The 24,816-nt window shown below is 40.4% G+C and overlaps 1 protein-coding gene across 4 annotated transcripts in view; it reads left to right on the forward strand.

Annotated features, from left to right (window-relative positions):
- The first annotated feature begins 8,922 nt into the window (after positions 1-8,922).
- The window catches only part of LOC140737765 (integrin alpha-1-like), a 196,820-nt gene continuing 180,926 nt past the window's right edge, over positions 8,923-24,816 (forward strand). The window contains exon 1 of one of the 4 annotated variants that reach the window (XM_073064394.1): positions 8,923-9,318. In XM_073064394.1, the coding sequence (XP_072920495.1) occupies positions 9,027-9,318 (292 nt within the window). In that variant the 5' untranslated portion in view covers positions 8,923-9,026. Of the gene's footprint in view, positions 9,319-9,710; positions 9,823-24,816 lie in introns of those variants that run through there. The other 3 variants (XM_073064392.1, XM_073064390.1, XM_073064393.1) reach the window with 3 other exon arrangements.

Raw genomic sequence — 24,816 nt, forward strand, 5'->3', positions numbered from 1 at the left:
GGCTACTCCTAATCAGATCCTGTCTATCCAGATAATTATAAATACTATCTCTAAGAATAATTTCCATTAATTTACCCACCACTGATGTCAAACTGACAGGTCTATAATTGCTAGGCTTACTTCTAGAACCCTTTTTAAACAATGGAACCACATGAGCAATACGCCAATCCTCCAGCACAATCCCCGTTTCTAATGACATCTGAAAGATCTCTATCAGAGCTCCTGCTATCTCTACACAAACTTCCCTCAAGGTCCTGGGGAATATCCTGTCAGGACCCGGAGATTTATCCACTTTTAAATTTCTTAAAAGCGCCAGTACTTCCACCTCTTTAATTGTCATAGGTTCCATAACTTCCTTACTTGTTTCCCACACCTTACACAATTCAATATCCTTCTCCTTAGTGAATACCGAAGAGAAGAAATCGTTCAAAATCTCTCCCATCTCCCTCGGCTCCACACATAGCTGACCACCCTGATTCTCTAAGGGGCCAATTTTATCCCTCACTATCCTCTTGCTTTTAATATAACTGTAGAAACCTTTCGGATTTACTTTCACCTTATTTGCCAAACCAACCTCGTATCTTCTTTTAGCTTTTCTAATCTCTTTCTTAAGATTCCTTTTACATTCTTTATATTCCTTGAGCAATTCCTTTACTCCATGCTGCCTATATCTATTGTAGACATCCCTCTTTTTCCGAACCAAGTTTCTAATATCCCTTGAAAACCATGGCGCTTTCAAACCTTTAACCATTCCTTTCAACCTAACAGGAACATAAAGATTCTGTACCCTCATAATTTCACCCTTAAATGACCTCCATTTCTCTATTACATCCTTCCCATAAAACAACTTGACCCAATCCACTCTCTCTAAATCCCTTCGCATCTCCTCAAAGTTAGCCTTTCTCCAATCAAAAATCTCAACTCTAGGTCCAGTCCTGTCCTTCTCCATAATTATATTGAAGCTAATGCTATTGTGATCACTGGACCCGAAGTGCTCCCCAACACATACATCTGTCAGCTGACCTATCACATTCCCTAACAGGAGATCCAACACTGCCCCATCTCTAGTCCGTACTTCTATGTATTGTTGCAAAAAACTATCCTGCACACATTTCTAAACTCTAAACCATCCAGCCCTTCTACAGAAAGAGCTTCCCAATCTAAGTGTGGAAAATTAAAATCTCCCACAATCACCACCTTGTGTTTACAACAAATATCTGCTATCTCCTTACACATTTGCTCTTCCAACTCACGCTCCCCATTAGGTGGCCTATAATACACTCCTATCAGTGTTACTACACCTTTCCCATTCCTCAATTCCACCCAAATAGCCTCCCTAGAGGAGCTCTCTAATCCATCCTTCCAAAACACCGCCATAAGATTTTCTCGGACAAGCAATGCAACACCTCCTCCTCTGGTCCCTCCTACTCTATTACACCTGAAGCAACTAAATCCAGGAATATTTAGTTGCCAATCACACCCTTCCTGCAACCATGTTTCACTAATAGCTACAACATCATAATTCCAGGTATCAATTCACGCTTTAAGCTCATCCACCTTTCTTACAATGCTCCTAGCATTAAAATAGATACATTTAAGATACTCTCCACCTCCTCATCTCTTTTCATCCCTAACAATGCATTCAAATTTATTATCCTTTTCTTTCTTCTCCCCTACATCTTCGGGCTGAGCGCATCCCTTCTCCATCACCTGCCTTTCCTCCCTCACACACTGTCTACTTACTTGCTCTACTGGTGAACTAACCTCCTCTCCCATAGTTTCCTCAAATTGATTCCCGCCCCCCCATCTTACTAGTTTAAAGTCTGCCCTGTAGCCCTAGCAAACCTCCCCGCTAGGATATTGGTCCATGGATAAATCAGAATCAGCAAATATAGAGACTTTGGATTTCTAAAATAGTGGTGCATGGCTTCATCGTGTACTTGGGCATGGGGTGCAATATAAGCAGAGAGATTATCACTAAAGTTTTGTTTCATGCTGGATCCAGAGTGTTGAAATGAAGTTGGACACTGACTAGCCAGGTGGAAGTTTGGTGCTGGATTCAACTATATTGTTCAACAATTCTTGTAATTCACCAAATATTTTATAATACAGACTCATGAGCCTTCGTCTCAAAATTGTGCTGTTAATATTCATTTCTGAGTCCTTCTGAATATACCTCAAGCATAATCACTCCACATCATGAGCTGAGGCCTGGGTTACCTGAGCTGGTGGCTGCAAACCTTCTTTATTACTCTCATTCTGATTAATTGTTACCACTTGGCCAGTGGGAGATGCTGGCTATCTGAAAGGAAGAATACTTAGGGTGCAGCTGTAATAAAGAAAAGTGGGAAAAGTTAGAAGTGCAGTATTATATCTTCTGCAGCTTATAAATTAAAAGAGATTATTGTCTGAGGGGAGACTGGCATGTGACCAAATAGCAGAGCAGACTCGATGGGCTGAATCACCTAATTCTGCTCTTATGTCTTATCAGCAAAATAATTAGGTATGACTATATAAGTAACTACAATGCTGGTGGCTGTGTGTTCTGTGATAGTTATTTCCATAAAAAGCCAGCAAGCACTCCACCATGGTGAAAAAACAGAGAAACTGTGTTTGTTTTCCACCATTGTGCTGATCACTCATTGCTACCATCATGGAGGAAGTACAGGAGCCTGAAGACTCCCACTCAAAGTTTTTGGAACAATTTCTCCTCCTCTGCCATCTGATGTCTAATTTGGTTCATGAGCTATTCACTACTTCACTATTTCTTTTTTGCACTGTGTATTTAGTTATTTTTCATTGCAGCTTAGTAATCTTTACATATGGCTTTCACTATGCTGCTGCCCAAAAAAATCAGCAAATCTCATGACATAGGTCAACCAAAATTAAATAACTATGTCATGGTGTGCACTAGCAATGAGTGAACCCAGGTGTGGAGGAACAACAGACTCCCGTGTAGAAACAGAAACAAGAGTTTATACATAGGAATTCCAACAGAACATAGGTGGCTTGACTGAGTGACATTGCAAGAGAAGTCATTCTCAGAACAAGGACCACACGATAAGCGCTAATCAGGAGTCTGCTTTAAATAATCACAGTATGCAGAAAGTCCGTGCCAGTCAAAATAAATTTGACAAGATTAAACAGAAAGCACAAGGGCTTAACAACTTTAGTTAAGACAACAATTAATAAATACCGGTGCTCTACACTCCTAGGAGCCCAACATTCTACGGCTCACCACAGAGGCCCATAGGGCTCATGACAAATTGCCATTTTGTCCCAAAGATGAGATATAGGAGCAAGGCTTGGCAAAGAGTTGTAGAAGTTATGTTAGTGGATTGACAACAAGAAAAAGTATGCTTAAAGATGCCCGATAAGAGGGATAGGAAAAAGAAAACAATATCTGAAGGGCACAGCTTCAGGATTGAAGGACATCCATTCAGAACTGAGATGCAGAGAAATTACTTTAGTCAGAGGGTGGCAAATCTGTGGAATTTGTTGCCATGAGCGGCCATGGAGGCCAAGTCATTGGGTGTATTTAAGGAAGTGATAGATAGGTTCTTGATTAGCCAGGGCATCAAAGGATATGGGGTGAAAGCAGGGGAGTGAGGAAGACTGAATGAAGTGGATCAGCCCATGATTGAATGACGGAGCGGACTTGATGGGCCAAATGGCCTACTTCTGCTCCTAAATCTTATGGTCTTATGTTCTTATGGATAGAGGGCTGCAAGGATTAAAATCTGAGATGGAAACAATGCAACACCATCTACATTTCATCTGGAAAGTTGATCATTTTTGAGGGGGTAACTGAGACAATTGATGGATGCATACCAGTAGACATCATGCATATGGACTCAGCATTGCCTTTGACTGGACTCTACACAGTGCATTGGGTCAAAAGGTAAGATCACAGTTAGTGTGAGCGAGCCACTGTGTAAAAGCTTGGCTTGGTGAAAGGTGTCAGAGGATGGTACTGACTATGACAATAGATGTCCCAGACAGGCAGTTGTGAGTCCTCCTGCTGTTTGCCATCTATGTTAAAGATTTGTTCGAGAATGCAGGTTGTATGATTAGTAAGCTTGCAGATGGCACCAAAATTAGTGATATCATGGACAATAAAGAAGGCATCCTAAGGTTAAAAAAAAAGATATTGACCAACTGGAAAAGTGGACAAAAGAATGAAGGACACACATGAGGAAATCTGCAGATGCTGGAAATTCAAGCAACACACACAAAATGCTGGTGGAACACAGCAGGCCAGGCAGCATCTATAGGAAGAAGCGCTGTCGATGTTTCGGGCCGAGACCCTTTGTCAGGACTAACTGAAAGGAAAGATAGTAAGAGATTTGAAAGTAGGAGGGGGAGGGGGAAATACAAAATGATAGGAGAAGACCGGAGGGGGTGGGGTGAAGCTAAGAGCTGGAAAGGTGACTGGCAAAAGGGATACAGAGCTAGAGAAGGTAAAGGATCATGGGATGGGAGGCCTAGAGAGAAAGAAAGGGGGAGGGGAGCACCAGAGGGAGATGGAGAACAGGCAGAGTGATGGGCAGAGAGAGAAAGAAAAAAAAGAGAGGTGGAAAAAAAACTAAATATATCCCTCCTCCCCTTCTTACCCCATCCCTGATATATTTAGGTTTTTTTCCCCCTTCCTTTTTTTTCTTTCTCTCTCTGCCCATCACTCTGCCTGTTCTCCATCTCCCTCTGGTGCTCTCCTCCCCCTTTCTTTCTCCCTAGGCCTCCGTCCCATGATCCTTTCCCTTCTCCAGCTCTGTATCCCTTTTGCCAATCATCTTTCCGACTCTCAGCTTCATCCCACCCCCTCCAGTCTTCTCCTATCATTTCGCATTTTCCCCTCCCCCCACTACTTTCAAATCTCTTAGTATCTTTCCTTTCAGTTAGTCCTGACGAAGGGTCTTGGCCCGAAACATCGACTGTGCTTCTCCCTATAGATGCTGCCCGGCCTGCTGCGTTCCCCCAGCATTTTGTGCATGTTAAAAGAATGGAGGATGAGATATAACTTCAAACAGTTGCACTTATGGAAAGCAGACCACAGCATACATTGTTGGGTTTTGGATAGTGTTGTAGAACAGAGTAAATGTACATTGTTTACTGAAAGCGAGAACACAGCCAGACAGGGTAGTGAAAAAGCTGTACGGCATGCTTGGCTTAATCATAGTGGTGTTGAGTTAAAGAGTTGGAATGTCCTGTTCAAGATTCAAAATTGTTAAATAAAATATTACCATTGTACAAAACACTGGCTGGACTGCACTTGGAGCATTGTGTGCAGTTTTGGTTGCTACACTGGAGTAAGAATGTGATTAAGCCATAAGGGGTGCAGAAATGATTCACAAGGATGTTGCTCTGGCTGGAGACTGTATGATATAAGGAGACACTACATACAGTGGGATTGTTTCCAGTGGGGTGCAGGAACTAAGGGGAGACTTTATAAAATGTTAAGGAGCATAGATGGGATAGAGAGTAACAGTACTTATCCCAAAGTGAGGAAGTTGCTTGCCAAAGAGGAATGAACCTATACTATGCTTCATATTGATGGATATATTGCATGAGAAGAAGCAGCAATATCACTTTGGTGCTCTGTTTAAGATTTAAAAAGACAGCACCTCCAGGCAGTTTTCAGAGTTGGAATGTGCCCAATCATTGAATGGGATTCATTTGAAGGCTCAAATAAGAATAATTCAGGGGCAAGCGAGAGGCCAGTGTTGAAGTGGCCTTGGTTCATCAGGCGTAGGTGAGATCAGGCTTGGGTGAGGTAAGTATATAGTAAGTTTCTTCTTCTTCCTTATTCTTCATTCTTCATTCAGGGAGCTAGGGCTTTACTCTTTGGAGAGAAGGAGGATGAGAGGGGACATGATAGAGGTGTACAAGGTATTAAGAGGAATAGACAGAGTGGACAGCCAGTGCCTCTTCCCCAGGATACCACTGCTCAATACAAGAGGACATGGCTTTAAGTTAAGGGGAGGGAAGCTCAAGGGGGATATTAGAGGAAGGTTTTTTACTCAATGAGTGGTTGGTCCGTGGAATGCACTGCCTGAGTCAGTGGTGGAGGCAGATACACTAGTGAAGTTTAAGAGACTACTAGACAGGTATATGGAGGAATTTAAGGTGGGGGGTTATATGGGAGGCAGGGTTTGAGGGTCGGCACAACATTGTGGGCTGAAGGGCCTGTAATGTGCTGTACTATTCTATGTTCTATGTATTCTTCATCTGTTAGGGCACTGTTAGTACAGTGAGAATGGCTCCAGGAGCTATGCTTCATTGTGTGTGTGAGGTGTGGGAATTCAGGGAGACAGCCAGCGACCTGGATAATCACATCTGCACCAGGTGTACTGAGTTGCAGCTCCTCAGAGGAAGTGTTAAGATACTGGAGCTGCAGCTCGATTGCCTTAGACTCATATGGGATATTGAGGAAGTGAGAGGTAGGAGGCTCTCACCCCTAAGTTGCAAGAGGCAGGTAACTGGGTGACTGTCAGGAGAAGGAAGGGAATTGGGCAGCCAGTGTATCCACGTACCTGACACCCAATACCTGAGAAAACGCCTTCTTCTGACCTCTGTCAAATTAAGAGAATTCCCAGAGGAAAGAGAAGACTCTTCAAGGACATCCCTGAAAACATATTCCAAAAATTTAACAAAACATCCTCATAGCCACTTGGGAAACCCTGGCCTGGAAAGGCATCCAGAAAGGCACCAAATTTTTCAAATCCCTTTTGTGGTGCAAGTTGAAGTCAAGTGTGGCACGTGGCCAAGTGGTTAAGGTGTTGGACTAGTGATCTGAAGGTCGCTAGTTTGAGCCTTAGCTGAGGCTGCATGTTGTGTCCTTGAGCAAGGCACTGAACCACACATTGCTCTGTGGCGACACCAGTGCCAAGCTGTATGGGTCCTAATGCCCTTCCCTTGGACAACATAAGTGTCATGGTCCGGTCCGTGAAATCCGCATTCTGGTTCACAGTCTGGTCCGTGAAATCCGCATTCCGGTTCACAGTCTGGTCCATGTTCCTTATTCCAGGTTTGCCTGTTTTCCCCAGTTTCTGTTGAGGCAGCTGATTTTCATTTGGGCTGGATTCATAAGTAGCTTCAGGATTCAGCCTCTGGCTGCTGGATTGTTCCTGTCCAAACCGCCTGTCTGTATCCCTTCCCTTCACCTGCCTTCTGGAGCCTTGCCTTGCCTTGAGCCTTGCATTCACTGCTGTCAAATTCAACCACTGGAGCAAGTTAAGGAACTGTCTTTCATTGTTTTGAACTCTCTCGGTGTAGGTCTGGCTGTTTGCTGCTACCTAGTGTTGGGAACAGTCTGTCCATACCTTTGCTAGGTAGGTCTAGCCGTCTGCTGCTACCTTGTGTTAGGAACTGTCTCATTGTATTCTGCATTCTGGCCCTATGTCCTGTACCCAAGGAGGGGTCCTGGCTCTGTGTTCTATGTTCCTGTCTCTTCCTTGACCAAGGCTCTGCATTCCTGTCTCTCCCTCAACCCGGGCTCTGCGTTCCTATCTCTTCCTCAACCAAGTCAAGGCTTCAGGGTCTCGTCCAGTCCTATCCACGTCCAAGAACCTTGTCCTGTCCTAGCCACGGCTTTGTGTTCTCATCTTGTCCATGTTCCTTGCCCAGACCTGGAGTACCTTGCCCAGCCTGGTGCTGGGGTTCCCTTCTCCTGTCCAGGAGTCTCTCGTCCAGTCCTGTTGCCTCTCCTCATCCTGTAGCCATGTCTTGTCCTCGCCTGGATACGGAGTCCAAACCCGAGTCAAGACCCAGGTTCTGGGTCCTTGTCCAGTCTCTGGCTTGGAGTCCAAGCCCAGGCTCCTAGCTCTCAGTTCCATGTCCTGGTTCCGCTATCCTAGTCAAGTCCCAGCCCAGGCCCGGAATCCTTGTCTCATCCAGGGCCTGTGTCATGTCCAGCGTCCTTTCTTCCCCACTTTCCTCGTTTCCTTCTCACACCTAGTCCTGTTCCTGGTAGTTCAGTGTCTGTGTCTTGCATTTGGGTCCGTTCCCAATGCCCCCGTTATGATAATCGGTGGATTGGAGAGGGGAGACTTGCAGCATGGGCAACTGCAGGTCTTCCAAACAACCTTGCCCAGGCCTCAGTCATCATCAAAAATCAGTGGGCAGCGGAAGAAAGAAGAACTCAAGTGGAAGGGACAGGCGATAAACTAACTCACCAACTGCCCTATCGGCCACTTCCTTCACCTCCGACAGAATTTGTGGATACCACGCAGGATTTTTGAAGTCATCATAAAGCCCACAGAACTGGAGGGTGAGCAAGTCTTTGGCTACACGGCGGACCACCCTAAAGCCAGATGAGAGCAGCTCTGATGTCCCAAAGGCCATGTGCCAACCACTCTGCTACTCCAGTAGTACAAACCTGAGCACAGCGCGCCTTCCTCTCGTTAGCAAATACAAGCAGTAGCAATATATAATTGGTTATATTGTCAAAAAATCCCTCTTTACTTTCATACCAGACCAAGGTGCCTGACTGGTTTTGCTGGGTGTATCTATTCCTGTAAGGCGAAGGAACACATTTAATTTTAAAAAGGGTAAATTCTATAATAGCTCATGAACCTCTTCAAAAGGTGTTGCATCTTCATCCCTGGAAACAGTCTAGGGAAAGTAAAATTCCATTTGCTGAAGCCCAGATAAGATCTAAGAAATCGTTTGCCTATTAAACTCTGCGCTGTTTATTATTTATTAGTAACAAGTGAGTCTGCAATCCTGGACTGCGATATTAGGTCGCACTTCGGATGGGGCAAGCCAATTGCCAAACTTTGCGATGCTTCAGGGACCACGCGTGTTTTCTCGTGCTCCCTGTCCATGCATCTGGATTCTCTACAAACCGTTGTATTTACTGCGAGGAGCTATTTTAACTTGAGCCCTGTGATCTTCGCATGAGTTACAGCCCCCGTCTCCGTTATTTACAAGAAAGGATCTAAGCCCCGTCCGCTGATTCAAGTCCAGCGCTTAATGCGAACACGTGGGCGAAGTTTAATGTGCCGCTTCCCGCCAGCCGCAAGCCATGTATGTACGTCCAAAAGCGTCCTCATCAATCTGAGTGTAGAATATGGGGAGTCGGATTTTTATCCTCTGTCATCTCGGGCAAACAGGAAATGCCTGAAGATTTCCTCGTAGCTCCTACTCCGAGTGCCACAGAACTTACAGAACTTGTCACTGAAGCACGTTGGATTCCTACAGACCGGACAGTTTCTTTTTATTTCTCTCTGGGCAAAACAGAATCCTTCCGAAGTATTTGTGATAATAATCAATCAGAGATGGCGCGGAAGCTGCAGTGCGCGGCTCTCATCCTGCTTGTCGGTAAGAAAAGATTTTTTTTCGGATTTAACAGCTACGGTTACCCCGAACTTCTCAGTGCTGCCGATCACTGAGGTTTAATTGTAAACTTATTTCTTCATATCATTTTCGGGCACTACCGCACACTGTTTATCTTCCAATTGATAAACATTCTCCCGCGTTTGCTTTATTTTTAATAACTTCATTGCCTTATACAATGTAAGACACAAGACTGAAAGGGAAACGGATGTGATGATCAAATGAAAGGAACACGGTGCGAAGTTTATTAGAAACATATTGTCCGAACAAGATACTGCTACTAGCATCCATCCCTCTATTCCCGGTTGCTCAGCAGTACAGTAGTGAGGCTTCCAGCTAGCTAATTATATTTCTTGAAGGTTTACTGATCTAGAGCCCACTTAAGGAGTTTTAATAATGGATTGAAATTTATTATTGCAACACTTTGAAATAGAGTATTGGATATCTTCCGGAGTATAGTTTCTAATGGATTTGAATGAGGAGATCTTGGTAAGTCAATTATTATCTTTGTACAATCCTTTAAAATATCTTACAGTACTATTTTATCCAACGCTACTATTTCTGAGAAGAATTGAAGATAGATTTACGAGTTCATCCCCTCATTAGAGGAAGAAATAAATGAAAACGGCTGCTTTGTTTTAATGATTTCCATGTGTTGAAAGTTTAGTATTTTGGGATATTTTCCTCTAAGTGGTGGTTTGATTGAAATATATTAGGTCCTGAGGGGTCTTGAAAGGGTGAGAGGTTGCTGGTGAATGGGAATATGGAGTTGCGATTACAGTTAGGTTAGGAGACATAATCATATTAAAGGGCTGTGCTGTCTCAAGGGGCTCCATGGCTACCGCTCGCTCCTAATAAGTATTGGTTGTTTCCGTGTTTGTCTCTAAAGTCAGACAGCAATGAACACAATCCAAGTGTTATCTCAGTTTACAGTCTAGAGTGTGGGACAAAGTAAGGGAGCATCACTGTAAGTGTACCTCCACGTAAAAACCCCAAATCACCACTTAAATTCTTCTCTAAACTCAAGTATAGAGCATGTCAGAACTCTACATTTAAATCTGAGATTTTAATCGTTCTAGGTATGTTATGATTGTGGTGAAGATTATAAGCATTCCTCCTGGTACTACGTTAGTAAATCTTTTATGTGGTACTAAACTAAATGGAAAATGTTTGCTTTGCATTGAGTTTTGTGGTTTAGCTGAGGCACTTGGAAGCTTTCAACAATGTGCACTTTTAACTAATGTGGTCCTCTTTTTCACAGTCATCTTTTCTATGAAGTGTGTTATCAATGGACAGGCTTGTTCTGATAACTCACATTTATCACCTTTTAATTCATGGGGGAATTGTAGGAAAGGTGAGCATTTACAGTGCATTCTCAAGGAGCAGTAAACTGACTTCCTGAATTGCTGCGAGCATGTTTTGAAGCATCTGATAGAAATGACCACTGTTCCTCTAAGCTGTGCAGCCATGCAGCCACACAGTGACTGAAACGTTCCCATGCACATTGCCTTCGTTGCTGTGCAGCTGGAAGTTTCTTTTATATAATGTCAGTAGTAAAGCACCGTGCAGATTTCAGGCCACACAAAATTTCCGCCTCGGAGCAATGGTTAGACCGCACAACAGTAGACCATAAAATATTGGAGCAAAATTTGGTCATTTGTCTCACTGGGTCAGCTCTGCTATTCAATCATGGCTGATTTTATTTTTCTATTCTCAACCTCATTCTCCCACCACCTTCTTTAACCCTTAACTCCCTTACAAATCAAGAACATATCAATCTTCGCCTTAAATACACCCAATCACTTGGCGCCCGTAGCTCTCTGGGCCAATGAACTCAGCAGAATCCCCACTCTTTGGCTGAAGAAACTCCTCCTCACCTCAGTTCCTTTTGCTTTGGAGGCTGGATATTCTTGTAGGTGGTCCACACTGCAGTCACAATCTAACTGTGACTAAGCAAGTGACTGTTTAAGGTGCTGAGCATTTTCAAGTTGTGTAAGATCTTCCTTCCATTTCCTTGAAAATTTTCTTTCGTCAATGTTCATGGCATGAACATATTTCCATTCATTTTAAGTAGTTCATATTAGATTCCTGGAATCTGCTGTTTGTAAATATTTCCTTAAGTGTCCTGGCATCAAATGCTTTCAATAGCCAGTATATTACACGCTCCCCTTCCCTACAGTCCTGAAAGCCATAATCTTACACAGACCTCTGCACTGCATCATCACGTCTTACTTTATAGTGGGCTGTTAGGAAATTGATATGAAATTGCAATATTTGTGTTTCTCACATATGAGGGGTGATTGATAAGTTTGTGGCCTAAGGTAGAAGGAGTCAATTTTAGAAAACCTAACACATTTATTTTTCAATATAGTCCCCTCCTACATTTACACACTTAGTCCAGCGGTCATGGAGCATACGGATCTTGGACCCCCAGAAAGTCTCCACAGCAGGGGTGATTGATAAGTTTGTGGCCTAAGGTAGAAGGAGATGAGTTACACAGCTCTTGTTACATGCACACGTAGGTCAACTCTTTGAGTGATTATGCAGAAAGTTTGAAGTTAATAACTCATCTTCTTCTACCTTAGGCCATGAACTTATCAATCCCCCCGATGAGTTATTAACTGATGAGTTATAAACTTCAAACTTTCTGCATAATCACAAAGAATTGAACTGCATGTGCATGTGATGAAAGCTGTATAATTCATCTCCTTCTACCTTAGGCCACAAACTTATCAATCACTCCTTGTAGAATGATATAACAGCGCCCTCCTTGCCTGTCTGAAAAATAAACATCTGTCATTAAATTATTAGTCACTGAAATACTTAATAGGCAGCAACAGTATACATTTCTGTAATGTACACTGCTACTGCTCTATCATGGTCTATCCAATAACACTACATTTTTGGTCCTCCCCTGCCCCACCCTGTCCGAATTGTGCTCTGTGGATTTCACAAGTTCATGCCTGGATACAGTGGCTTGAAACATCCCAAAATGCAGAAGTATGATCCTGTATGGCAGAACCTCAGCAACACATTGAGGAAATCTCTCCTCCAAAATGGCTTGAAGTAAAGCTGCATAACTATTTTTGTCGTATGAAAGTTTCATTGTGTCTCAACTCATTGCTGTTTATTTCCCCCTACTTGGAAGGAAAAGACCAGCAATTTTTGACAAAAAGGCTGTTTTAAACATAAAACAGAGTACTACAGTACAGCACAGACCCTTCGGTCTTCCATGCTGTGCTGACCTTATAACCCTTAAAATCAATCTAACCTTTTCCTCCTACATAGCCCTCTATTTTTTATATCATCCATATGCCTATCTAACAGTCTCTTTAATGTCCCACCACTCTGTGTAAAAAATATACCTCTGACATCCCTCCTAAACTTTACTCCAATCACCTTAAAATTATACCCCTTGTTTTAACAAGTTGTACCTAGGGAAGAATATCTCCAGCTATCTATTTGAGAAATGCCTCTTAACATCTTGTACACCTCCATTTATTTTAGATATTATATTGGATGAATTATGAAGGTTTTTTTTTACTTACTTCTCAGATCCTAGTTATTACTGCTCCCTCATTACTCTGCAAAAGGTGGTGATCAGCCTCTTTCTTGAAGCTGGATAGATTGCTTTGCCATTACAGAGTCAAAATAGGAGTCACCTGTGGAGCAAACCACATAGATTCTCTCCTATGAAGGGTATTTGTCAGGAGCTGTTGGACCATCATTGATCATGAATATGTGGTCTGTAGGGAGAGTGTCACTGAATACATTCAAGGCAGAGAACAATAGATATAGTCAAACAAGAATGGGAGTGGGGGTCAAGAGAACAAACAGGATAGTGGTAAGGCCAAAGTAAGATCATCAACAGTATTACATTGTGGCAGAGCAGGATTCATAGATCAATTGGTCCATTCCTGCTTCTCTTTCTAATATTCTTATATTATCCATAGCTTATTGCTGGACTTACAAGAATGATAACATGAACAGAAAGAGACTAATTTTACTGATAGATGAAAGTGTTGGGGGAATTTATTGTGGGTCCTAGTTATAGTTAGTCACCACCCATGTATTCATTAGAAATATGATTCGTTGGATTTTTGAGGAGATATCACCGAAATATTCTGCTATTCCCAGCACATTTATCCACACTGCAAAGTATGGCAGAATCTGAGTCAGTTTTATTCTCACTGATTTATGCCATGGAATTTGTTGTTTTGCTGCAGCAGTACAGTGCAAGACATTAAAAAAATGTCACAATGAAACAGATCAAAATAGGGCAAAAATACCCAAGAGGTTTCAAGGAGATTAACTGAGGTTAGGAAAGTAAGAACATTGCATTCTTGACCAACAATAGCAAGGTGTTAATATAAAATCCTAATCTCGCACTCTGCGTTGCAGAGCAGGTAATTGTATGTGCGTGTTGTATATGAGAGCATATAGATTTTTAAACTCTTCTTTACAGGCATTTTGGCAGTATCCATCTGTGTTTCTTTGCTCTAGTTCAAAATCATGAGGTTGGAATCCATTAGAATAAGTTGGAGACCACCCAGCAGAAGGAAATGGAAGGAATTCCAAGAGTTCTGCCACCCGCCACAGGTAGAGGAAAAGAAAGCTAATAGCTAGCTAAGTTCAACGTCCATAGAGGGAGTCAACATGATCTAGCAGACATTGCTGCTGTCCAAGAGATACAAAGTGCTCAGTAGCTGTAAGGATAATGGAAAAGCTATGTGTAGAACAGCCAGACGGTTAACCAAAGCACCATGGTGTTTGGCAGTATTCTCGAAATGGAAATACTGTAATTATAGAAAATAATATAATGCAGAAGATACATGGGGTATCTTTAAAATAAAAATCATTCCCAATTGTATGTTTCCTCTTTTTTACTGGAGCAAGAGAAATTTTGTAATAATTGATAAAGTATCTGGGAACTCAGTGCAAGATCAATTAGTTGTAATCCATGCAAGAACTAACTGTGAAGGAAAATTCAAAGAAGCATTTTTGTTGAGGAAATATGAAATATTAACGGCTATATTGAAAAGCAGAATTTCACAATTAATAACCCAAACATTATGCAGGCTTTCTACAAATTAGCATGGGACAAACAGATTAGGAGAGTCACTCATTGGATGAAGCCTGACTATGAGATGGAAATATTTAATTTCATTGGACTTTACCATTGTGGCATTAGAATGAATTGCACCTAAACCAAGATAAAATGAAAACTTTATACTGGTGTAGATGAAAGAATGCTTTGAAATATCTAACCAAAGAATAAATAAAAGACAGAATATGGAAAATTAAGATGACAGAAGATGATATAAATCAGATAGCAAAAGCATAAATAATTGCTATAAAGGAAGTGGGGGAGCTAACATTAGAAATATTTGAACTACGCACAATACTGTACATGGTATTCAAAAACTAGAAAAAAGATTTTGCTGTGAGAATTTGAATATGGTGGTTATGATTAAAATATAGCTACAAAAACAATGGGTTGACAAGTAAATATTGAAAGATATTAAATATTTAGGAATGATAAGTAAGAAACAAAGTGAAATCAAGTAGCTCTACAAAACCTAATCCAGACAACTCAGAAAAACCAAATCATTCCACAGATATTTTGATTCAAGTATTTATTTTGGCTGTGTAGGGGCGGCGTCCTAGGATTACCATTCTAAATTGTTTATCACACCATGTTATTAACACACATAAAATGCTGGAGGAACTCAGTAGGTCAGGCAATATCCATGGAAATGAATGCAGTTGACTTTTCAGGCCAAGACCCTTCTTTGTGATTGCAAAGGAAGGGGAAAGATGCCAGAACAAAAAGTTGGGGGAGCGGAAGAAGGCTAGCTGGAAGGTCAGGAAGGAGGTACAGAAGCCAGAAGGCAGACACTCAGTGATTCTGGAACAGCTCCTTCCCCTCTGCTATTGGATTCCTAAATGGACATTGAACCCATGATCACTACCTCATTTTTTTAATATTATTTCTGTTTTGCGCTATTTTTAATCTATTTAATATACATATATATATATATATATATATATATTTACTGTGTTGGCGCGTAGCCAAGTGGTTAAGGCGTTCATCTAGTGATCTGAAGGTCGCTAGTTCGAGCTTTGGCTGAGGCTGCGTGTGTGTCCTTGAGCAAGGTACTTAACCACACATTGCTCTGCGATGACACCGGTGCCAAGCTGTATGGATCCTAATGCCCTTCCCTTGGACAACATCGGCGGCATGGAGAGGGGAGACTTGCAGCTTGGGCAACTGCCGGTCTTCCATTAAAAAAAAACCTTGCCTAGGCTTGCACCCTGGAAACTTTCCAAGGTGCAAATCCATGGTCTATCGAGACTAATGGAGGCCTACTACTACATATACTTACTGTAATGGATTTACTTTTTTTCTTTCTATATTATCTTGTATTGCATTGAACTGCTGCTGCTAAGTTAACAAAGTTCATGACAAATGCCGGTGGTCATAAACCTGATTGTGAAGCCAAATGTATGAGAAAGGTAAAGGGTAAGGGCTAGAGATGAAGGAATTTGATAGGAGAGAAGAGTGGACCACAGGAGAAAGGAAAGAATGAGCACCAGGGCAGATGATAGGCAGGTGAGAAGAGGTATGAGGCTAGAGAGGGGAACAGAAGAAGAGGGGAAGGGGAGGAAAAAAAATTTTTTATAGAAGGAAAAATTGATGTTCATACCATTAGGTTGGAGGCTACCCGGATTGAATATAAGGTGTTGCTCCTCACCCTGAGGGTGGCCTTATCATGCACATGGACTGACGTGTCAGAACAGAAATGGAGATCAGAATTAAAATGTTGGGCTATCGGGAGGCTCTGCTTTTGACAGATGGAGCAGAGTAGCTCGCTGAAGCAGTCCCCTAATTTACGATGGGTCCCATCATTGTAGAGGAGGCCACATCAGGAGCACGAGATGCAATAAACGACTTTAGCAGATTCACAAGTGAACTGTTGCCTCACCTAGAAGGACTGTTTGGGACCCTGAAGGGGGGTGAGGAAGGAGGCGAATGGGCAGGTGTAGAACTTTGGCTGCTTGCAGGGATAAGTGCCAGGAGGGAGATTAGTGAGAAGGGGTGAATGGACAAGGGAATTATGGAGGGAGTGATCCCTGCAGAAAGCAGAGAGTGGGGGAAGGAAAAGATGTGTATGGTGGTAGGATCCCTTTGGAGGTGCCTGAATTTGCTTAGAACGATGTGTTGGATGCAGAGTCTCACCTGGTGCTAGGTAAGGACAAGAGCAACTATCACTGATAAGGCGGAAGGAAGATCAGGTGAGCGTGGATGCCCAGGAAATGGAGGAGATGCTGGTGAAGGCAGAATCAATAGTGAAGGAGGCGAAACCCTGTTCTTTGACAAAGGAGTACACCGCTGAAATCCTGGAAAGGAAAGATGCAGCAGAGAAAAAGTAACTGAGAAAAGCTAACTACTAATTAGCTTTTACACGAAAAAGACTGCAAGGGAACTATTCAACAAGATTAGGATATCATAGACAAACAATTAAGAAATAAATTTTACATTTACTCAAATTTTTCATGGATTTTGCTTGTTCCAAAACAAGTTCAGTGAATGCACTATCATCATTTCAAACACACTTGGCATAAACAACATGTATGAGTTGGCATTGATAAAGATCGATATTGAACAAAATCTGAGGTATTTTATAAAATAGGAACACCCTAAATAAAACTTTTATATCTCTTCCAATGACTACAGAGAAGTATTTAATAAATAAAATACCGCTGTATTCTTAAATAGACGTAATTGAAAATGAATCTTAGTGAAGAGACAGACTGCAGATGTCGAAATCTACAGCAAAAAAACAAATCGCTGGAGAAACTAAGTTGGTCAGGCAGTGTCTATGGAGTGAAATGAGCTGTAAGTGGCTGGGATCAAGAATTCTTCAGCTGGACTAAAGTAAATTCCTCCAGCAGTTAGTTTTTTGATCATGATCCAAATGATTTGAGTGAAAGGATAACAAAGAATGAGACAAATAACTCTGATTGCACAGCCTATTTAAAATTTGAAAGGAAATTGATAAACTCTGCCACAATACTGATAACTTAGGAGAGTATAATTATCCAAAACAGACAGCAGTAGGGAAAATATTTTTGATATGAAATTGCAATTTTCGATATACTTAAAACTTGTTTAGAAAGGATTGTAGAACCTACAGTGTGCAATGAATTGCACAGAGTATCCACTAACCTTTGAACTACTTATGTTTTGTGACCCTATCATCCAAGGGAACTACTTGGAAGAATACTATAAGGATCAATGTACCAAAAGGGTTTTAGATACTGTAGAATGAGGTGAGATTACAAAATCTAGCAATTCCCAGAAAAGGAGAATAAACTTTGTTAGCCAGAGTCATCAAAGTCTGCCAATTCCTCCCCTTGTTGAAAAATTTTAGAGGACCAAAAAAGGAATTACATTATGTTGACAGGACCTAGTAGTCATGTGGTCACTTTGCCTCAAAAAGCACATATGACTATTCCTTTTCATTTCCAGGAAGATGAGTCAGTAACCTGCTTCCAGAGAGAACTCTATTCTACCCCACAGTTTTCCTGGCCTGGTTTGTCCTTTCTGGTGATATCTTCTAAACTATATATTAGAGTTGTCTTTTTATTCGCTTAACTGTGTAACCACAACTACCCCCTCCCACTCCCCAGCCCCCTCCCCTTTACTGACCCTCAATTATGATTGGCAATGTTCTCAGACATCTCTTTTCCATTTCCTGAATTTTTGCTGTCAGCTATTTTATTACGGACCGAAGAAGAATGGAGGATGCCCTCAAGATCTACCTCATCCATCTTCAAATTCAATAAGTTATCCCTGATAATTTCATTCACTTTCAATTTGATGCCACTATCAAATATGTTCTCCCTTGCTGTTCTTTCCTCTCAAGAAATGACCTCTTCTCTGACAACCTGTTTGGTCTTCCATCTCTACCAGCCATCCACCCCATTCACATAGCACCTTTCTATAAACCACAAGAGATGCTACTTTTGTCATTTTATCCATCCCTTCCCACTATTGAAGAGCTCATATGAGACTTCCAGGAGGGTGGTTTAGTGTTCTCCACTTAATGCTCACAACGTGGTTCCCTTTACACCAAAGAAACCAAATGCATATAGGGTGTATGCTTTGCAAAGCACCTCCAAGAAGTCCATAAAAGTAATCCTGGGCTTATAGATGACTCCCACTTTAATTCTTTATCTTATACTCCATCCTTTCAGGTTTTGGCTTCTTAAAATGTTTCATTGAAGTACAAAGTAGACTTGATGAGCAGCGTTTGATTTCTAACTAGGCATATTACAGCACTTGACATAAACTTGAATTCAACAGTTTTATAGAGACAACCTAACAGTTTTATCAAAATTGACTATCCTGGCCACTCAAAGTATTAGCTTCCTCTCTCTCACCACAGATACAGTGTGCCCTGATGAGAATTTCCAGCAACCTCTGTTTTATTTCAGATTTCCAACAACTGCAGTGCTGTGTATGGTATCCTTCTAGCATTTTTAAATTCATTCCCTTACACCATGCAGAAAGATAAGATCTAATTAACAATCCTTCACCGCCCTCTCATATTTAGCACCACATCTCATATCAATCCGTCACTCTTGGTTTTCACCCCATCACAGGCATTCCTTTGTTCTATGCACTCCTCGGCCTTCTTTGTGTTTCAAAACATTTTGATTGATAACTCTTCCCAGCTTTAATGAAAGGTCATTGACCTGAGGCATTTAGCTGCATTTCTCTTTCCTCAGCTCCTGCTTAATTTGCTGGGTATTTCCAGCATTTCCTGTTTTTATTTACATGTGTCTGTGCTGCTTGTCCAGCTAAAAGATCTTTCTTTCATGGGAAAAGGTGCAAGATTTGGCAGCTCTGTGTTCGTTTCGGTCCAAAGCCCTGCTATTTTATGCTTTATTTCACTTTTGATTCAACTGCAGAGCTCTTTTGATTTCTTCAAGCCGGATCCTTTCTTCTGATGCCATCGGGAATGCTCGGGTATTACTCTAACAAAAAGCATTGATGAACCCCCTCGTGAGAGAGCTGAGAGCTTGTCCACCATCAGTAATGAGTCAGATACAGTATGTAGGAAACATGGAGCCAAAGATTCAGTGAAATGTGAGAAACTTATTCCGTGAAAGCAACAGCAATAAGACAGTGCCAAAATTATGCAAGATTCAAGTTCCAAGTAATAGTTTTTTGCACTTAACTGTAAGTAAGGCCCAATGTAAATTGGCTTCCATTCCACTAGAGATGAGAGATTCGCTTTGAGAAGGCACTTAGATCTTGTTTTCTTTAGTTAGGACCTGAATCAGAATTGGGTTTAATATCACTGACGTGTCATGAAATTGGCATTTTTGCAGCAGCAGTACAGCGCAATATAAAAATACTATAAATTACAGTAAGAAATATGTATATTAAGTTGAGTAGTACAAAAAAAGGAGCAAAAATAGTGAGCTAGTTCATTCTCCGTTTAAAAAATCTAATGGCGGAGAAAAAGAGATTAAGAAAATTTAGGAATATGAACATTATTCTAATCAAGAGTATTTTACTGCTTAACAAGCCAGCAATAACAGAGCAAAAACTAAAAACAATACAAATAATTAGAAAGCAAACAGAAACATTTTTGACTAAGTAAGTGTACTAAATACATTTCTGTGTCAAAGCTCCTCATTAAAGCAATGGTTTTAATGTACTTTCAAAAGGAACAAAATACATCATTGAAAAGGAAGAAGTACCAAGATAATTTATGGAGTGAGCAGAAGACTGAGGTTCGCCTAAATAGTTCTGTGGAGTAAAGCACTGCAGGGTGGTCTATGTCATATATTTTACTTCACGGGAAGGTTTAAACAGTTTCACATGATGTCTGGCATGACCTGTTACCATTCTGTGACATTCCATAATAACTAAGTGACAGTGTCTTAAAATAATAAACATGAAAAAAAATAAAGAAAAAATGGGCAAAGTAGTCATTTGCAACAGTATGTTTGTTTCAGATGCTTTTATTCAGATTTCAGATACTTTTATTTCAGATTTCTTAAGGGGGTTTACTCTTAAATGGCTCCTGTAGAGCCACTGCCCAACGTTTTCAAGTTCCAAACAAGAGGAAATCTGCAGATGCTGGAAATTCAAGCAACACACACAAAATGCTGGTGAAACGCAGTAGGCCAGGCGGCATCTATAGGAAGAAGTACTGTTGACGTTTCAGGCCGAGTCCTGACGAAGGGTCTCGGCCCAAAACGTCGACTGTACTTCTTCCTATAGATGCTGCAGGGCCTGCTGTGTTCCACCAACATTTTGTGTGTGTTGTATTCAAGTTTCAAATGTGCACTTCCACTAGACTGATCTACACTGAAAGAATAAAGTTATAACATTTATTTGAAACAAGGTAAGAGAGTCATAGAATCATACAGTTCAGAAATGGGCATTCAGCCTGCCACATGCATGCTGACAGTTTTGCCCATCCACAATCATTCCATTTGTCCTCATTCTGTACTCAACATTCTACGCTTTGTCTATTCAAGTTCCTGTCATGTCTTGCCTTTCAAACATAGGGATTGTATCTGCGTCCATCCACTTCCTCTGGCAAAATGTTGCAGACTCATCTGCTCTCTGTGAAAATCTAATCCTCCACTCCCCCGCCCTGGATTCCCAAACTCTAAAGTAATGTTAATTCTGAGGTACCATTTCAGATTAAGGGTAGATCAATGGAAAGTAGAATTGAACAGTCAAAAGGGAAAATTAGGAAGATGTCTGCATTTTATATGATGGATTGCCAACACATGGATTTGAAGATGGGCAAAGGCTCAAAAATATTAGAATCATTTAAAAACTGTAGTAGATGCTAAACCATAAATCTAATCATAATAAGAACATGGAGTCAGGAATAATTTTTTAGATTTCTTTTTACTTTAAGTGGTATGTTGACATATTCTATTTACATACATATAACCCATAATTAATTATTTAAACAGAAAACTATGCTTAATCAAACAATATATTTTATAATATTACCAAAATATTAAATACACAACAGATGCTGTCTTGAGCTGAAGACTTTTCGGATTTCCAATAGACTCTTCTGAATCTTGCAATAGATAAAGATGTAGAGATAACTGAATAATGTTATAGTTTTGTGTGTGGTCTGTTTCAATGTTTATGTACACCAGTTACACTTCCACTTTATGTGGAATAAATGATTGTCCCATGTCAAAACGAGGTTGAAGTGCTGGCAGAGAAATGCATCACAAGCTTCAATTAAATAGTAACAACACGGAAATTGATCTGGTGGTAAACTTTAATATAAGATCCTTAAGAGAGATATAAGAATGCTTGGACATCACAGAAAACCAATGCTTTCCATTGCAATTTCTATTTTGATATATATAGGCAGCCATCGATAACCCCTCATTTACCATATGGAGTGCTGATAATATCATATATATAACATATAACAATCACAGCACGGAAACAGGCCATCTCGGCCCTCCTAGTGAAGTGGATGTCATTAGAAAATAGCTCAGTTTCTGGCCAAAAGTGCATTGACATTTCTAACAATGACAGAAAATCCCAAACTAGGGATCACTAATAAGAAAATGGAGTAGTGTTATCATAAATGCAGTACGGCCCTAAATTATACTGTACAGCTTGTTCCAACCTCAAGTTTGCATTGTCTGTCTCGGTCAGAGTTATGCAAACATTTAACTCTGATGATCATATACTGGGTTTTTTTCTGTAATTAACTAAATAATATAATTTAGTTGAAATTTAAAGAGTAAGAAAACAACTTGATTTCACATGCACCTTTTATGTTTTTTGAGGCAGTTAAGTTCCTTCTGCAGTTTGATGGGATAGTATTGTTGCAAGTTCACAGACACCAGAATCAATAATGAATGAAAAAAAGCTGACCTTATAATTTTGCATCCACAACGAGCAGGACTGCCCAGTGGCCAACCAGTTAATTCCACTGCCCATTCCCATTCTGACATGTCAGTCCTTGGCCTCCTCCACTGTTATGATAAAATCAAGGGACACAATTCTACTGGAGTGGTGCTGCACTGGCACCTGCATGTTTGGCAACAGTAGCATAGTGAGCATGTTTTGCAATTGTTTCCCTCAATGGTAAAGCTCTTGAGACAGGACTGACTGTAGGAATTATGTCATTTAATCCCAATTACTTTAACTTATTTAATTGAAAGTATTATTGGACAATTGCAACACCTACCAATATCTACTTGGCATCTACATGGTAACCCTTAAGAGAAGCGGGCAATTTGAGCACAACTTATTGCCAACAACTATGGATAACTTGTGGATATGGGGTGCTAATTGATTAGAGTTCATGGTGAAACATTTTTTGTTGACATTATTATCACTTAGTGGAAGACTTTAGGTGATGTAGAAATATCATTCTGCTTCATTCAGAGACTATTTAATGATATGAAAGTATTGGCCTCAGGTTATGTGGAGCCTCTCTAATTTTGAAGATCAAATGATTAGACAGGTGCCTCAAGACTAACAGCTGATTTGTGAAGTGAAACAACCAGACTTTCAAAGTTTAAGTGGTGGTTATTGCCTCTACCTGTAACTACCTTCAACTCCCTCTCCTATTTACTTCCTTGGGTGCACAACAAATGACAATGGAGATTATTTCAATAGTTTAATTGAATATCAAAGGGCACAGAGGAGATTTACAAGGATGTTCCCTGGTTTGGGAGCATGTCTTATGAGAATAGGTTGAGTGAACTCGGCCTTTTCTCCTTGGAGCGGAGAAGGATGAGAGGTGACCTGATAGAGATGTACAAGATGATGAGAGGCATTGATCATGTGGATAGTCAGAGGCTTTTTCCCAGGGCTGAAATGGTTGCCACAAGAGGACACAGGTTTAAGGTGCTGGGGAGTAGGTACAGAGGAGACGTCAGGGGTAAGTTTTTTTACTCAGAGTGGTGAGTGTGTGGAATGGGCTGCCAGCAACGGTGGTAGAGGCAGATACAAGACGGTCTATTAAGAGGCTTTTAGATAGGTACATGGAGCTTAGTAAAATAGACGGCTATAGGTAAGCCTAGTAATTTCTACTTTTCAATCTTTTTTTATTGATTTAAAAGAATAAGGATAAATACAAATCAGAGGAGAGGTCACCTCAAATACATATTTCAATAATGGTACAAGCAAAGAAAGGAATATACATTGTCAAAATCATATATAGTATTAGGCTAATATAAAGAAAAAAAAGAACCACATCTCCTCTTAACAGTTCATAGAAAAAAAGACTCAAAATTTCTGTTATGGAGGGAAAAAAACACTAAACTAACCTAAAACAAAAAAGAAAGGGGACTAGGCAGTCCATTTTGAGGATACAGTTAAAAGAAAATGAAAATAACCCTTCAGTTTAAATCTAAAATTTCACGGAGAAGAAAAAATAATTAACTGAAAAGGTAAAAAGAATTAGATCATATGAAAATATTGAATAAAAGGTCGCCAAGTTTGCTCAAATTTAAAAGATGTATCAAACATCCGTTTTCTAATTTTCTCCAAACTTAAACACGACATAATGGAGGAGAGCCAGAAAAAACACAGTCGGTGGATTGGGATCCTTCCAATACAATAGAATAGCTCTCCCAGTCAATAGAGTTGAGAAAGCTATCATGCATTGAGCAGAAGCAGGAACATTTCCTGCTTCTGTTGGAATAATCCCAAAGATTGCCATAAATTGATTAGGTTGTAGGTCCAAACCTATGACTTTTGATAACATTCTAAAAACATATCTCCAAAAATTATTTAACTCTATGCAAGCCCAAAACATATGAGTTTAGGTAGCCACCTCAGTGTTGCATCTATCACAGGTGGGATTTATATTAGAAAACATATGCGCTAGTTTATCTTTTGACGTATGCGCCCTGTGCACTACCTTGAACTGAATCAAGGAGTGACAGGCACAGATAGATAAATTGTTAACTAAATGACAAATTTTATTCCGTTGATTATCTGAAAGTGACTCTTGAAGTTCCAATTACCAAGCACATTTAACCTCATCATTAGACATCATTTGTAAATTCAATAGCCGTTTATATATAATGGCTATCAACCCTTTTTGAAATGGATTAAGCTGAAAGGTAACATCTATCATATTTGCTAAATGAGCAAATGAATAATTCGGTAACAAATGGTGTAAAAAATTCCTGACTTGTAAATATCTGAAAAATTGTGCATTAGATAAATCATATTTGTCCACTAGCTGTGAAAAAGACATTAAACAATCCTCTAAAAACAAATCTAAAAAAGTTTTTATTCCCTTTGTTTTCCATGTTTAAAAGGCCTTATCTAAAATTGATGGTTTAAAAAAAAGTTAAGATGGATATTATTAGAAAGAACAAAATTATTTAAGTCAAAAAATCTGTGAAACTGAAACTAAATTTTTTATGTATGTCTAACAATGGGACTAAGAT

The sequence above is a fragment of the Hemitrygon akajei genome, chromosome 13 (assembly GCF_048418815.1).
Source record: "Hemitrygon akajei chromosome 13, sHemAka1.3, whole genome shotgun sequence".
NCBI lineage: Eukaryota > Metazoa > Chordata > Chondrichthyes > Myliobatiformes > Dasyatidae > Hemitrygon > Hemitrygon akajei.